The sequence below is a fragment of the Hyperolius riggenbachi genome, chromosome 11, assembly GCF_040937935.1.
Source record: "Hyperolius riggenbachi isolate aHypRig1 chromosome 11, aHypRig1.pri, whole genome shotgun sequence".
Taxonomy (NCBI): domain Eukaryota; kingdom Metazoa; phylum Chordata; class Amphibia; order Anura; family Hyperoliidae; genus Hyperolius; species Hyperolius riggenbachi.
Genome location: NC_090656.1, coordinates 254,793,206 through 254,810,342, shown reverse-complemented (window position 1 = coordinate 254,810,342; position 17,137 = coordinate 254,793,206). Strand labels below are relative to the sequence as shown.

The following is a 17,137-nucleotide window of genomic DNA, read 5'->3' as shown; positions in this document are numbered from 1 at the left end:
ACATTCAGTCAGGAATGTCACTCAGGAGGAGTTGTGTGTTGTGGTAGTGTAGGTGTGAGTGTTAGTGACATGATGGCAGCACAGTCGCACACATTCAGTCAGGAATGTCACTCAGGAGGAGTTGTGTGTTGTAGTAGTGTAGGTGTGAGTGTTAGTGACATGATGGCAGCACAGTCGCACACATTCAGTCAGGAGCGTCATTCAGGAGGAGCTGTGTGTTGTAGTAGTGTAGGTGTGAGTGTTAGTGACATGATGGCAGCACAGTCGCACACATTCAGTCAGGAACATCACTCAGGAGGAGCTGTGTGTTGTAGTAGTGTAGGTGTGAGCGTTAGTGATATAATGGCAGCACAGTCGCACACATTCAGTCAGGAACGTCACTCAGGAAGAGCTGTGTGTTGTAGTAGTGTAGGTGTGAGCGTTAGTGATATAATGGCAGCACAGTCGCACACATTCAGTCAGGAACGTCACTCAGGAGGAGCTGTGTGTTGTAGTAGTGTAGGTGTGAGTGTTAGTGACATGATGGCAGCACAGTCGCACACATTCAGTCAGGAACATCACTCAGGAGGAGCTGTGTGTTGTAGTAGTGTAGGTGTGAGCGTTAGTGATATAATGGCAGCACAGTCGCACACATTCAGTCAGGAACGTCACTCAGGAGGAGCTGTGTGTTGTAGTAGTGTAGGTGTGAGCGTTAGTGATATAATGGCAGCACAGTCGCACACATTCAGTCAGGAACGTCACTCAGGAGGAGTTGTGTGTTGTAGTAGTGTAGGTGTGAGTGTTAGTGACATGATAGCAGCACAATCTCACACATTCAGTCAGGAACATCACTCAGGAGGAGTTGTGTGTTGTGGTAGTGTAGGTGTGAGGTGACATGATGGCAGCACAGTCTCACACATTCAGTCAGAAACATCACTCAGGAGGAGTTGTGTGTTGCAGTAGTGTAGGTGTGAGTGTTAGTGACATAATGGCAGCACAGTCTCACACATTCAGTCAGGAATGTCACTCAGTAAGAGTTGTGTGTTGTATTAGTGTAGGTGTGAGTGTTAGTGACATGATGGCAGCAGTCTCACACATTCAGTCAGGAATGTCACTCAGTAAGAGTTGTGTGTTGTAGTAGTGTAGGTGTGAGTGTTAGTGACATGATAGCAGCACAATCGCACACATTCAGTCAGGAATGTCACTCAGGAGTTGTGTGTTGTAGTAGTGTAGGTGTGAGTGTTAGTGACATACTGGCAGCACAGTCGCACACATTCAGTCAGGAATGTCACTCAGGAGTTGTGTGTTGTAGTAGTGTAGGTGTGAGTGTTAGTGACATACTGGCAGCACAGTCGCACACATTCAGTCAGGAACGTCACTCAGGAGGAGTTGTGCATGTAGTAGTGTAGGTGTGAGTGTTAGTGACATACTGGCAGCACAGTCTCACACATTCAGTCAGGAACGTCACTCAGGAGGAGTTGTGGGTTGTAGTGGTGTAGGTGTGAGTGTTAGTGACATGATGGCAGCACAGTCGCAGACATTCAGTCAGGAGCGTCACTCAGGAGGAGTTGTGTGTTGTAGTAGTGTAGGTGTGAGTGTTAGTGACATGATGGCAGCACAGTCGCACACATTCAGTCAGGAATGTCACTCAGGAGGATGTGTTGTAGTAGTGTAGGTGTGAGTGTTAGTGACATACTGGCAGCACAATCTCACACATTCAGTCAGGAGTGTCACTCAGGAGGAGTTGTGTGTTGTGGTAGTGTAGGTGTGAGTGTTAGTGACATGATGGCAGCACAGTCGCACACATTCAGTCAGGAGCGTCACTCAGGAGGAGTTGTGTGTTGTAGTAGTGTAGGTGTGAGCGTTAGTGACATGATGGCAGCACAGTCGCACACATTCAGTCAGGAGCGTCACTCAGGAGGAGTTGTGTGTTGTAGTAGTGTAGGTGTGTTAGTGACATGATGGCAGCACAATCTCACACATTCAGTCAGGAGCGTCACTCAGGAGGAGTTGTGTGTTGTGGTAGTGTAGGTGTGAGCATTAGTGACATGATGGCAGCACAGTCTCACACATTCAGTCAGGAGCGTCACTCAGGAGGAGCTGTGTGTTGTAGTAGTGTAGGTGTGAGTGTTAGTGACATGATGGCAGCACAATCTCACACATTCAGTCAGGAGCGTCACTCAGGAGGAGTTGTGTGTTGTGGTAGTGTAGGTGTGAGCGTTAGTGACATGATGGCAGCACAGTCTCACACATTCAGTCAGGAGCGTCACTCAGGAGGAGTTGTGTGTTGTAGTAGTGTAGGTGTGAGTGTTAGTGACATGATGGCAGCACAATCTCACACATTCAGTCAGGAGTGTCACTCAGGAGGAGTTGTGTGTTGTGGTAGTGTAGGTGTGAGTGTTAGTGACATGATGGCAGCACAGTCGCACACATTCAGTCAGGAGCGTCACTCAGGAGGAGTTGTGTGTTGTAGTAGTGTAGGTGTGTTAGTGACATGATGGCAGCACAATCTCACACATTCAGTCAGGAGCGTCACTCAGGAGGAGTTGTGTGTTGTGGTAGTGTAGGTGTGAGCGTTAGTGACATGATGGCAGCACAGTCTCACACATTCAGTCAGGAGCGTCATTCAGGAGGAGCTGTGTGTTGTAGTAGTGTAGGTGTGAGTGTTAGTGACATGATGGCAGCACAATCTCACACATTCAGTCAGGAACATCACTCAGGAGGAGTTGTGTGTTGTAGTAGTGTAGGTGTGAGTGTTAGTGACATGATGGCAGCACAGTCGCAAACATTAAGTCAGGAGCGTCACTCAGGAGGAGCTGTGTGTTGTAGTAGTGTAGGTGTGAGTGTTAGTGACATGATGGCAGCACAGTCGCACACATTCAGTCAGGAACGTCACTCAGGAGGAGTTATGGGTTGTGGTAGTGTAGGTGTGAGCGTTAGTGACATGATGGCAGCACAGTCTCACACATTCAGTCAGGAGCGTCACTCAGGAGGAGTTGTGTGTTGTAGTAGTGTAGGTGTGAGTGTTAGTGACATGATGGCAGCACAGTCTCACACATTCAGTCAGAAACATCACTCAGGAGGAGTTGTGTGTTGTGGTAGTGTAGGTGTGAGTGTTAGTGACATGATGGCAGCACAGTCGCACACATTCAGTCAGGAGCGTCACTCAGGAGGAGTTGTGTGTTGTAGTAGTGTAGGTGTGTTAGTGACATGATGGCAGCACAATCTCACACATTCAGTCAGGAGCGTCACTCAGGAGGAGTTGTGTGTTGTGGTAGTGTAGGTGTGAGCGTTAGTGACATGATGGCAGCACAGTCTCACACATTCAGTCAGGAGCGTCATTCAGGAGGAGCTGTGTGTTGTAGTAGTGTAGGTGTGAGTGTTAGTGACATGATGGCAGCACAATCTCACACATTCAGTCAGGAACATCACTCAGGAGGAGTTGTGTGTTGTAGTAGTGTAGGTGTGAGTGTTAGTGACATGATGGCAGCACAGTCGCAAACATTAAGTCAGGAGCGTCACTCAGGAGGAGCTGTGTGTTGTAGTAGTGTAGGTGTGAGTGTTAGTGACATGATGGCAGCACAGTCGCACACATTCAGTCAGGAACGTCACTCAGGAGGAGTTATGGGTTGTGGTAGTGTAGGTGTGAGCGTTAGTGACATGATGGCAGCACAGTCTCACACATTCAGTCAGGAGCGTCACTCAGGAGGAGTTGTGTGTTGTAGTAGTGTAGGTGTGAGTGTTAGTGACATGATGGCAGCACAGTCTCACACATTCAGTCAGAAACATCACTCAGGAGGAGTTGTGTGTTGCAGTAGTGTAGGTGTGAGTGTTAGTGACATAATGGCAGCACAGTCTCACACATTCAGTCAGGAATGTCACTCAGTAAGAGTTGTGTGTTGTATTAGTGTAGGTGTGAGTGTTAGTGACATGATGGCAGCAGTCGCACACATTCAGTCAGAAACGTCACTCAGTAAGAGTTGTGTGTTGTAGTAGTGTAGGTGTGAGTGTTAGTGACATGATAGCAGCACAATCGCACACATTCAGTCAGGAATGTCACTCAGGAGTTGTGTGTTGTAGTAGTGTAGGTGTGAGTGTTAGTGACATACTGGCAGCACAGTCGCACACATTCAGTCAGGAATGTCACTCAGGAGTTGTGTGTTGTAGTAGTGTAGGTGTGAGTGTTAGTGACATACTGGCAGCACAGTCGCACACATTCAGTCAGGAACGTCACTCAGGAGGAGTTGTGCATGTAGTAGTGTAGGTGTGAGTGTTAGTGACATACTGGCAGCACAGTCGCACACATTCAGTCAGGAACGTCACTCAGGAGGAGTTGTGGGTTGTAGTGGTGTAGGTGTGAGTGTTAGTGACATGATGGCAGCACAGTCGCAGACATTCAGTCAGGAGCGTCACTCAGGAGGAGTTGTGTGTTGTAGTAGTGTAGGTGTGAGTGTTAGTGACATGATGGCAGCACAGTCGCACACATTCAGTCAGGAATGTCACTCAGGAGGATGTGTTGTAGTAGTGTAGGTGTGAGTGTTAGTGACATACTGGCAGCACAGTCGCACACATTCAGTCAGGAATGTCACTCAGGAGGAGTTGTGCATGTAGTAGTGTAGGTGTGAGTGTTAGTGACATACTGGCAGCACAGTCGCACACATTCAGTCAGGAACGTCACTCAGGAGGAGTTGTGGGTTGTAGTAGTGTAGGTGTGCGCGTTAGTGACATGATGGCAGCACAATCTCACACATTCAGTCAGGAACATCACTCAGGAGGAGTTGTGTGTTGTAGTAGTGTAGGTGTGAGTGTTAGTGATATGATGGCAGCACAGTCGCACACATTAAGTCAGGAGCGTCACTCAGGAGGAGCTGTGTGTTGTAGTAGTGTAGGTGTGAGTGTTAGTGACATGATGGCAGCACAGTCGCACACATTCAGTCAGGAACGTCACTCAGGAGGAGTTATGGGTTGTGGTAGTGTAGGTGTGAGCGTTAGTGACATGATGGCAGCACAGTCTCACACATTCAGTCAGGAGCGTCACTCAGGAGGAGTTGTGTGTTGTAGTAATGTAGGTGTGAGTGTTAGTGACATGATGGCAGCACAATCTCACACATTCAGTCAGGAGTGTCACTCAGGAGGAGTTGTGTGTTGTGGTAGTGTAGGTGTGAGTGTTAGTGACATGATGGCAGCACAGTCGCACACATTCAGTCAGGAGCGTCACTCAGGAGGAGTTGTGTGTTGTAGTAGTGTAGGTGTGAGCGTTAGTGACATGATGGCAGCACAGTCGCACACATTCAGTCAGGAGCGTCACTCAGGAGGAGTTGTGTGTTGTAGTAGTGTAGGTGTGTTAGTGACATGATGGCAGCACAATCTCACACATTCAGTCAGGAGCGTCACTCAGGAGGAGTTGTGTGTTGTGGTAGTGTAGGTGTGAGCGTTAGTGACATGATGGCAGCACAGTCTCACACATTCAGTCAGGAGCGTCACTCAGGAGGAGTTGTGTGTTGTAGTAGTGTAGGTGTAAGTGTTAGTGACATGATGGCAGCACAATCTCACACATTCAGTCAGGAGTGTCACTCAGGAGGAGTTGTGTGTTGTGGTAGTGTAGGTGTGAGTGTTAGTGACATGATGGCAGCACAGTCGCACACATTCAGTCAGGAGCGTCACTCAGGAGGAGTTGTGTGTTGTAGTGGTGTAGGTGTGAGTGTTCGTGACATGATGGCAGCACAGTCGCACACATTCAGTCAGGAATGTCACTCAGGAGGAGTTGTGGTAGTGTAGGTGTGAGCGTTAGTGACATGATGGCAGCACAGTCGCACACGTTCAGCCAGGCCCAGGGTTGCTGCAGATAGCAGAAGATGCACAAGGCCAGAACAGAGCGGAGAGTGAGGGAAAGAGAAGGAAGAGCAGGACAGTGAAGAGCAATAAAGCACAGCCTTGTAGGGGTTACCTCTCTTCCTCGTCCCTGGATGCACCGTGCTGTTCAAGTATGTCACCGCACTCTTCTTACGCTGCAAGCCAATACAAACATAGAAGGTTAAATCTATTCTGCAGATTCTTTATGCCTCTAACAAGCTATGTACACCTGCTAGACCAGTGGTAAGCCAGTGATCCGGGCCATTTAGCATTTTTACTAATGCTTACCAATACTGGGGATTTATCTATCTATACTTGGGAGGGGGGGGGGTTGGGGACTACCCACTACTGGGAGCACATATGATTATTAGTACTGGGCAAGGGTCCTGCCTAATACTGGGGGGCTCATCTGGCTAGCTATACTTGGAGGAGGGGTGGGCTACCCAACACTGGGAGCTTATCTAACTACATTGGGCATGGGAGGTGGTGACCTAATACTGGGGGCAAATCTGACTAATACTGGGGGTCCTATCTAATTCTGGATAGACATCTGACTATACTGGGTAGAGGAAAGTGCTAACTAATACACGCAACCTAATACTAGGGGGCTGATCTGACTAATACTGGGGGTGCTACCCAATACTGGGTGCACATCTGACTATTTATACTGGGGTGGGTGCTTCCTAATACTGGAGACTCATCTGACCATCTATACTGGATGGAGGCCTTCCAGTGGTGTAGCAATAGGGGGTGCAGAGGTTGCGACCGCACCGGGGCCCTCTCTCAACCACAGTATTACCGTCTTTCCCCGAATATAGGACACTGTCTTATATTCTTTTTGGGGAGGAAATGTGTGCTAGGGCTTATTTTCGGGGGTGGGAGGGGCTAGATGCTGTATGGGGAGGTGCTAGGTCTCACACCGCACCTCCCTTGTGGCTGCGTCCCCCTCCGTTCCTGGTAATTCCTCCGGTGGCGGCGGCATTGTAATTCATCTGTGAGGGCGCCCTGTGACCCTCACGCAGTACGCTAGGCCGGCTCTGCGCTGGCGCTCTCTTCCTGTCATCATGTGCGCCCGGCAGATGCGTCCCATTGATTAATCAATGTGCGCCTGGGCCGCATCTGCCGGGCGCACATGATGACAGGAAGAGAGCGCCAGCGCAGAGCCGGCCTAGCGTACTGCGTGAGGGTCACAGGGCGCCCTCACAGATGAATTACAATGCCGCCGCCATCGGAGGAATTACCAGGAACGGAGGGGGACGCAGCCACAAGGGAGGTGCGGTAAGAGACCACGCACCTCCCCATACACGCAGCGCCCCCCCAGCTAGGCCTTATTTTCGGGGTAGGCCTTATATTTCAAGCATGCTTGAAATATAAGGGAGGCCTTACTTTCGGGGTAGGTCTTACTTTAGGGGAAAGACGGTAGCTATTGGTCCTGTACTGTTAATAATCACTTCTATAGATGCATTGAATTGTAGTGATCATTAAGCTGTTCCCCGTCCTCTTCTTGCACCTCTGACACTGTGGTTGTCCTTGGCAGGTTTTGGTGCGCCAAATAACTGGTTATGATTAGAGTGCTTGTGGAGGCCTTAATGTAAAACTTGCCCAGAGGCCCATAGCTCCTTAGCTACGCCACTGGGGCCTTCCTAATACTCGGGGCTCATTATCTATACTGGACGGGGGGCCTACCTAAAACCAGGGCTGTGGAGTCGGTACAAAAATCACCCGACTCCTCAGTTTATGAAACCACCGACTCCAACTCCAGGTACCCAAACTTACTCCGACTCCAGCCCTTGTAGGACTATGAAGTGGGTAAAAAAAAAAAAATCATTGGACTATTTTATATTGGCTATTGAGCGCCAAAGAAGAAATTTGGATGCCTGATAAATGGCAGGCCGCGGGTTCGTCCAACATTTTTCATTTTGATAATTAGTGTTTTGACAATTATTTTGTAAATTATAGTTTTAACTTTATCGCTTTGAAATTCATTTTGTGAATCACCATTTTATTGATGATCGTTTTGACATGAAATATCTTAGAAATGCATCGCTTTTTGTATTAACCTTATTAGCGGGGGGGGGGGGGGGGGAGGGGGGTTTAGGGTTAGGCGTTAGGAAGGGGGTTTTAAGGTTTAGCAACACCAGGGGATCTGTCAGAGCTGGCTGTGTTTATCTCTATAGTGTCAGTCTGCTGCTCTCCCCGCCTCCTGCAGAACTCCAGTCCCCGCCTGCATCCCTTCCCTCCCTGCTGATTGGAGGGAAGGGACGGGGGCAGGGACCGGAGCTATGCAGGAGGCGGGAGAGCAGCTGAGACTGACACTACAGATGTAAACACAGCCTCACAGCACGGCTGTGATTTATGGGGGATTGCAGAGTGCAAGGGGACCTTAGGGGGGTTTGGGATAGCAACAGAGGCTGGGCTGTATAGGCAGATCCAGCCTCTGTATGCAGATAACGTTCTTTAAACACACCTCGGGTTATCTTTAATGCAGAAAATTATAAACAGCACTATCGGGACTTTGACCAGGCAATGTAATTCCAGCATTTCCCCCGTTCTACAGACCCTTCACACACACCGGCACGGCGACAAATGATGCATTCAGAAGACTCACCTCGGGTTCGAATACTGCCCCACTGTAAACTGGGTTAGCCGTTGTTCTTCTTTTCCTTTCTTGTCTTTTACTTTGAATTTCTAACAAAGAGGAGGCAGAGAAAAGAGATGAAATATTTAGTAACAGAGCGAGTTCCGTCAGGATGTAGGACAGCTGTAGGCAATCTGGTGTCCTGCAGCTGTGCAAGAATCAAGAGACTGGCCTGCCTGGCAAGAGTCTTACTAGCAAAGCATGCTGGGAATTCAGCCTCTCCGCAGAGCATACAGAGGGAAGCTGCGCTGGCTGAAGGACTCACTCAAGTTTATCTTGTTGTAGGAACCATTAAATAATGACAGGTGGGTGACCCAACAAGAGCATCAGTGCAGATGCTACAGCATGGTCCCGCCTCCCTTGCACGAGCGCCAGAGTAAAATCGTTATGTGGCGCTCCGTGCCCCTGGAGGGGATCAGGGTGTCAGACTCTGTCCCTCACTTTAATCCACACAGGGGGACGACGTGCGGGACCAGATTCCCCAGCGCCCCTCCCCCTCTCCTTATAATGGAGCAAAATGCAGCGATGGAGATGGGCGGCAGCAATCAGAGTGTCCGTCATACCTCCAGACCTCTGATCTTTACAGGATGGCGCCTTCACGGATTTTATTTAGCGGCAAGTTTTATTGTTTCAGACTTATGCAGGAAAATAGTCCAACGCAGGAGCGAAAAGGGTCAAGTCTCAGAACCTGGAATTTACCAAATTCAGAGTTATGTACCGGGGTTTGCATTGATGGTCATTGGTTCCGGCTTCCACGGTTAATTGCCAACACCCCCGTTTGCGTATCTCTGCAGCCGCTGCTGCAGAGATACGCAAACAGCGCACTTCTGCTACGCTAGACTGGCTCCGACTGACGGCAGTGCGAGGTCCCGGTTCTCGTAGCTGCGGGCAGCGGAGGACGGCGGCGGGGGATCGATCAGAGCGTATGGGGCTGGAGGAAGCCCCAGGTATGTATAAAATCTCTTCCTTAGATTATCTCAGTTTCTCTTTAAGGACCAGAGACTGCTGGTGCAAAACCCGGGCTTACAGATGACACGCCGCACAGACCTGCCAGTTGTCAAGGATGAGTTCCCGAGTCATTACGAGTAGCTAGCTACTCGAATTCATGATTCTAATGAGGCGTGATTGCTTCAGGTGTGCAGCTGGGAGAGAGGGGGCTAATTACCCAGCTGCCCGCCGCTACTATGCGTATTACAGCCTTGCAAACATCCAATGGGATGCGTTCCATGACTCCTTCCGGACGAATAAGGAAGTGCGCAGTACTGAGTCATGGAATGCGTCCCATTGGATGCGTGTGAGGCTGTGACACGCATAGAAGCGGCGAGCAGCTGGGTAATTAACCCCCTCTCTCCCAGCCGCACGCCTGAAGCAATCACGCCCCAGAGTCACAAATTCGAGTAGCTAGCTACTCGTCATCTCATCCCTGCCAATCCTGCCTCTCTCCCATCGCTGAAGCTCCCTCGCAGTGCCGACAGCAGAGCTCTGTGAGCCGGACAGGAGCCACCCAATTTCATTGGCTTCTGACCATGTGATCAATGTTAGCCAATGAGATTGGCTCACAGTGATCATGGGGTCAGAAGCCTATGAAATCTGCTCCTGACTGGCGCACAGAGTTCTGTTGTCATACCAACAGTGAGCTGCAGAGGCAGGAGAGGGGTGCGATCAACGGATCCCACACAGGCTGGTATAGCCAGAATACGCAGCCCCATGAAGCCCTGGAAATGTGGTTATAATAGCATGCAATTAACTGCAAAAGCAGGCGCCAATATTACCACAGCCACGTATTTATGAGGGCCAACAGCTATTGAATACTATGAATAGCTTTTGTAGGTAAGCTCTCATACTACATGAAGGTGGTAACATTTGCCAAATATTGGATGTGTGTACGCGCCCCCAGTAAGTTACACACGCAGAAGAAGAGTACATCAGTTTACCTAGTTTTCAAAATACCTTTCTCGTTTCTGGTGTAACTAAAACAACAAGGAATACACTAAAGGTAACCATAGATCTAGCAATGATGGGCAGATTCGACCAATCGACAAATATCTCTTATCGAATCTGATTGGAGAGAGATCTGTCAGCTTCCCATACTCCGCAGGCTGATTCCCAATCGATTGATGCATGAAATGTCTCGGGAAATCAGCAGAGCCTGCCGCTGTCCCCCAATGTATAATTGTGCATGTAATGAGTGTATTTATACATTGCCTGTCCTGTGTCGCGGTGCCTGTCTTCTGAATCCGCCACTCTTCCATTAGCCCTATACATGCCGCCATCGCGCCGTCTCACACACGCCAGCGTGTATAGGACTAAGGGACGAGCGGTGGATTGGGAAGATGAACGGGCACTGCGACACGGAACAGGTGGTGTATAAATGCCCTTACATGCACATTTATACCCTGCGGGAATAGCGCCGGGAGTTGCATCGCGTGCGTCCCAATATTGCTCGCAGTTACCGCCGTGTACCTGATTGACCATGACGACATCATCTTGCAGTGTGTCTCAACATGCTCAGCCTGAAATTGGTCATATCGTTGATTGGGCAGGTACTTGACGGCACCAATTTTCATCCAATTCCATTATAATAATCAAATTGGACGGTCGAACGGCCTCTGAGTCGCCTTAATGCTGATAAAGTAAAATTACCCGACACCTTTCGTGTAATATCATAGGAGGAATTGTCCCCTTGCAAAGAAAGGTTTCTGCCTTTTAATATATCAAAAAGAAAGACCACTGCCATATTTTGGGGGCAGAGTGCTACAATGCAGAAGTAAGCACTGGTTACGTGGTCTCTGCCAAACGGAAAGAGCACCATTTGTGCAGCTCACTTGCCGAAAACCACTGCAGAGGACAAAATGAATGCCATGGCAGTAGTCCACAGCCTGGTAACTAAATAGAAGTCATTTTTGGACACAGTCCACCACAGTCCTCAGTGTACTCCATAAATTATTTTTCCAGTCGGGTGGCATGAAAAAGTAGCTGGGTGGAGCATCCGGCTAAAGAAGCCAGAAGAACACTGCTCCTTCATATCATAATAAAGTGGTCAGAGAGCACTAGTGCAGCTGTACACTGGCAGGAGCCTTGCGTGGTGAAAATCCGGGGTTTACCCCCTGGAAGATTCATTCCTGTGTGAATAAAGTAAGCTTGCGTCATCTTGCCATGCTTACCCTCTAAATGGTCGTGCGTTAGCAAGCCTAGTGCCATCATGAAGGCGAGTTTCTGAGGAAGAAAGAAAGTACATTTCATCACTAAAGGATAAATAAACTAAATCATTCTCCAAGTCTACAGTCTTCCAATGTGTCCCTACCTGCGGGTTCTCTTCTCGTTTTGGCTTTGAAACAGGTGGCACTGTCGTACTGCTTTCAATTGGCTTCTCTGGTTCCACCTGAGTTTTAATTGTCTGGGAGGGAAAACAAAATATTTTAACTTTCCTGAATGAAAAAAAAAATACATTCTGGTGCAAAGCATGTGCTAAAAGACTCCGATTCTGAATGCCCTGGCGATAAGACAAACATAAAATAGCTAAGAACACTTTAAACACAGGAAGGGTGAGGTTTGCCTTTAAAGAGTACCTGTTATGCCAGGCTCTGTCTCAGGCCCAGTGCACACCAAAACCGCTAGCAGATCCTCGAAACCGCTAGTGATTTTTGGAGCATATTTCAGAGCGATTCTAGGCATGTTTAGAGACGTTTTTTAAACATGCCTAGCATTTTTGGGAGCATCTTTGTGTAGCGGATTTCATATATTGTTACAGTAAAGCTGTTACTGAACAGCTTCTGTAACAAAAACGCCTGGAAAACCGCTCCGATCTAGCTTTTTCCAGAGCGGTTTGCGTTTTTCCTATACTTAACATTGAGGCAGAAACTCTTCTGCAAACCGCAAAGGTGCAGCAGGAGGCACGTTTGCAGGTTGCTAAAAACCTCAAACCGCTGGTGTGCACCATCCCATTGAAATACATTAGCCAAGCGGTTTCACAGGCGGATGTGATTGGCGGATCAATGCTAAAACCACTCGGTGTGCACTGGGCCTGAATGATGCAGGATTGTGGATTGTGATGGGGGGGGGGGGTGTAGTCTCAGGGTTAATTACCTGATCAACTGTAATTCATTCATTTAGATGATTGCTCCGCCCCTTGAGAAATATGGCGGTGGCGGTTTTTTTCTTTCAAAATTCTGCTGAGGCTCAGGGCACCCGGTGGAGCTGGAGGTGGGCGGTGGCAACGCATGCAGAGGTCTCCAAAGTGTTTCGGAAGACTTTGTAAACAAGGCCATGACTGCATTGTCAGGGGGGGGGGGGGGGGGGAGCATCACTTGTGAATGAATTGCAGCTGATCAGGTAAGTAATCAACCCTAAGATGCCTAATCATGCATCATTAACCTCCCTGGCGTTCTGGGTAATGCGTACATAAGTACGCATTACTGTTTGTGTTAAATATTTTTTCCCCCCTTGCTGTAGCTAGCATATTGCTAGCTACAGCAGTACGCCATGCCGTCCGCATCCACCCTCCCAATCCCCGCCGGCCATACGTGCGCGTCCGAGATCCCGCGAGAAGCGCGACTTTCTATCGTCGCTTCTCCCGTCGCCATGGTGATGATCGGACATGACGTCATGACATCATGGGGAGCTCCGATCCTTCCCCTTCCATACCGCCAAGGAGGTTAAAGTCCGGGTCACATCTGCATTTGTAAGCCAAACGGATCCGGTCTCCGCTTCACCGGATCCGGATGGCTCTGTGCACACTATCAAAGGGAAAGTGAAAATGGATCTGATCAACGATCGATAGGATCAGTTTTCACTCAGTTTGCCGGCAAATGCATACCTGATGCTCTTTTGAAGCCGGCGGTAGAGGCTTCCGCTTCTTCCACTGTGACTACACAGGACGTCATGTGACTAGTCACATGTCATGTAGTCACATGACGCGCAAGAGGACGGAAGCCTCTACCGCCGGCTGCAAAAGAGCATTAGGTATGTATTTTACCCTCCCTCACCCCCCCTCCCCCCCCAACCCCACATCCCCCGTGAAGAAATGTTTCGTTCTCCATTGCCCTAAAGCTGCAGTGTTTTTTGTCCGGTTCCGTTCCGCTGGGCAGAACGGTCCAGAAAATTAGGGCCTGCAGCAGTTTTTCGATCCGGGGAACGGAACACACGGAACGTATCCGTACCAACGGACGCATGTGAATAGTCCAATAGGTTAACACTGGATCCTTTCACATCCGTTGTTTGTACAGTATACATTCCGCAAAAAAACCTCAGATGTGAACTGGGCCTAAGACAGAGCCTGGCATGACCGCCTCAGTCTTTTATACAGGAGGTATTCTTTAATACACGACAGCAATTCACCAAAACTTATTAGCAAGCAATGACAATGTGTTTCGTGAGATGAAGCTCACTTCATCAGGCCATAAAGATGTGTTGCAAAGGCATCACCAGAGCAAGCACCACTTTTCACAAGCAGATGAAGCGGGCTTGGTCTCACAGCTATACAGAAGAGGGAAATGCAATGTTATGTGAATGGAGAGGGAGCGGGGGATACTCACCTGCTTCTCCACATTTGGTTTTGGAAGCTGCAGAGTCTGAGGAGCTGCCAGTCTGGTGCCTGGTGCTGCTATGACGATACTGGTGAGCTGCGCCGTGGGGAAGGCTTTGGAGATGGCTGTGGGTTGCCCGTTTACAATGCGCACAGGATGGATGGAATTCTGGGAGCTGGGGGTTATCTTCGTGGTGAGCATGACTGGCCTCTGGAGGAGCTGCGGAGCGGCAAGCATGGGGGGAGGGGCGGGGGCGATGGGAATGTTGTTTTGTGCTGTTGGCTTTGGCCGCACCTGCAATAAAAATAAAATATAAAGTAGAAACAAAAAAAATCATTAGCAAGGGGATTCAGCGCCATCATCACACAAGAAACCATCTCATTTGTCACTTTGGTGGAGTCACATAACTAAGTAACTTGGCTACGCTGCATCAAGGTTGTAGGAGCTGCACTGTGCTTTGAAGGAACTTTAATCCTGGGCTAAACGTCATCCCAATCAGTAGCCGATACCCCCTTTCCCATGACAAATCTTTAGGACTCGTTCAGACTATACGCGATGCCGTGCGCATTTTGGCAGCGCGTATAGTGTGCGACACGCAAGAACGGTAGAAGGGCATAGACAGCCCTTCTACCGTTCCCATCATATGCGCTGCGTGGCAGCGTGATTGCGCTGTCGCGCATTTTTGTGAATCGCAGCGCAGATCCCATTCATTGTAATGAATGGGATCTGCAGCGCAGCGCATAGGAGCGCAGATGGCGTGCGATCGGAACGCAACGCCATCTGCGCTAAATGATGTGAACGAGGCCTTACCTTTTCTCCAATAGATCATCAGGGGGTGTGTGTGGTGTGATATTGTGTTGGAACCCCTCCCACAGTGTGATGTCATAGCCATGGCCCTGAGAGTTTCCTGTCTGTGAAACTCATTGCCTTGTGGGAAATAATTGCTGTTTTTAACTGTCAAACAAGCAGCATCCCCCTCTGTGCATATAAATGTTTATTAAAAAAAAAAATATATATATATATATATATATATATTATATAAATATATATATATATATATTTCAAGTATTTTAAGTCATATTCTTGGTGGGTGCGTTTACAAATAATGGCTGAGATAAGCGACTCACAACTTTGTTTATAACCCTGATTATAACCTTGATTATAACATCTTGATCAAGCATTGTTGATGGTATGACTTATACTTCCATGCAAACTGTTCTTTTTCTTTATATTGTTATTTTATATGCTGTATACTTATGCATACCCATATATATTCATGTATGTTCAGTTAACAACTCAGCACAAATGTCATTGTTAATATGACTGTAAAAAATTTGAAAATCCTTTAATAAAAATGATTGAAACCTAAAAATAATGGCTGTTGGTATTGTGCGTTTCCTCTTGACAGCAGGTTTACAGAGGCTCAAACAACCTGAATGAATTACACAGCAAATATCAAATATTTATTGATCCATCTATTATTTTTTACTTCTCTCTTTACTATCTTTCGGTACAGTTTCTCTTTAAGCTGACTGCATGTTATTTCTTTGACCAAAAACACATTGTTATGAATGGAGGCATAGGGGAAAAATGCAGCCAGCTTTGACTTCCCAGGCACAATATGGATTAGGTCTGAACGATTTAGGAAAAAATGTAATTGAGCGATTTGTCTGAAATTGCTATTTCGATTCAATTCACGATTTCCTTCAAGCTTTGTTCCCCCTCTGTGCCGGTTTGTTCCCCCACTATCCCCCCCCCATCTCTCTTTGTGCCCCCTCTGTGTCTCCTGTGTCTCTCTGTGCCCGCTCTGTCTTTGTGTACACTGTGTACACTCTGTCTCTCTGTGCCTCCTCTGTCCCCCAAGCTGCAGCAGTGCTGGACATAGCTTCCAGCACGAGTCCAGCGATGCCCATCTATCCACTTCGCCTCCTGCACGGAATACTTCTAATGCACGGAGAACTTCCTGTATGTCATGTGACATACAGGAACCTGGAGTTTTGCCAAGCACAAGAGCCAGCAGACGGCAATAGAGGACAGACAGCGCTGGACTCGTGCGGAAGGTATGTCCAACGCTGCGGGCCGCACACGCCAAGACTTTGGGGAAGTTTGAAGCCACTTCTTCAAATTTCCCCATGTGGAAATGATGTGATCGCGATAATTGCTGCTTTGACGATTCCGAAATTGTGATCTTGGTGATCGCGATTTCGGTTTAAATTCGATTCATCTTTCAGGCCTAGTATGGATTCTAAATAGGATTAGTTGCAAGCAGGACAGAGAACACCAAAGCCAAAACTTTCCAGTGCACACACTGAGCAGCTCATCTGCAGACACAACTAGTTACTACTTTCTGTTCAGGTGCTTAATTAAATCTGCTAACTCTGCAGTCATGCCCCTCCTCCAAATGTTTACATTTTCTATATGTGCGGTAGAAGGGTATTCCGATCACACGTTCACCATAGCGATGCTGCGATGTGTGTACAGCCAGCTCCTCCTCTAGGCAGAGTTTACGGTCAAGGCAGCAGTTTGCTGACTACACGGACCATCATCACTCAGAGAAACATTTCTGATCTACGGACTGCTCATGATTTGCACTGCTGGAGTAAGAATAATGGAGTCGAATCATTTCCAGATCTACAGTCTGTGTCACCTCCTATTCAGCTGGCCATCTGTCACAGCAAGTAAGTGTGAAAATACATCAAGAAAGACCAGGGACAGCCTGGGATTAACCCGCTCAGTGCGTCTCCTAGTGATACTGTCCAAAACCAAAACAAAAGGATTTCCCGGACTGATCATATTCCTTGCTAAAGGTCGCAGTGCTTTGCACATCTCATGTCTCTGTTACCTCACCAAGCAGGCCCAAAATACTGAAGGACACAATCTTTAACCACTTACTGACAAGACATTGACATTGCAAAGTGAAAAGTTAAAAAGTAAAAAAAATATGACAGGAAGGGATTGCTACTCGCTGTGTAATTCATTTTGCTTGACCTACCGTGAGCCTGCAGGTCATCATATTTACTACTGGCAGACGTGAACATAACTCCAACACCCTTATCACCCAACTGCCCTTATCTATAGGCTTAAAGTGGATCCGAGAAACTTTTACTCATTCCATAATTGTGTTCCTTTCATATAGTTTATA

General features: G+C 48.1%; 1 protein-coding gene across 8 annotated transcripts in view; it reads right to left on the bottom strand.

Moving 5' to 3' along the window:
* Nucleotides 1–17,137, bottom strand: part of PHF21A (PHD finger protein 21A) — a 253,630-nt gene that overhangs the window by 48,562 nt on the left and 187,931 nt on the right. For all 8 annotated transcript variants that reach the window (XM_068260848.1, XM_068260849.1, XM_068260852.1 and 5 more), the window contains exons 8-12: nt 14,005–14,289; nt 11,775–11,867; nt 11,635–11,686; nt 8,441–8,520; nt 5,927–5,987 (exon numbers count right to left, since the gene is read on the bottom strand). In XM_068260848.1, the coding sequence (XP_068116949.1) occupies nt 5,927–5,987; nt 8,441–8,520; nt 11,635–11,686; nt 11,775–11,867; nt 14,005–14,289 (571 nt within the window). The remainder of the gene's footprint in view (nt 1–5,926; nt 5,988–8,440; nt 8,521–11,634; nt 11,687–11,774; nt 11,868–14,004; nt 14,290–17,137) is intronic.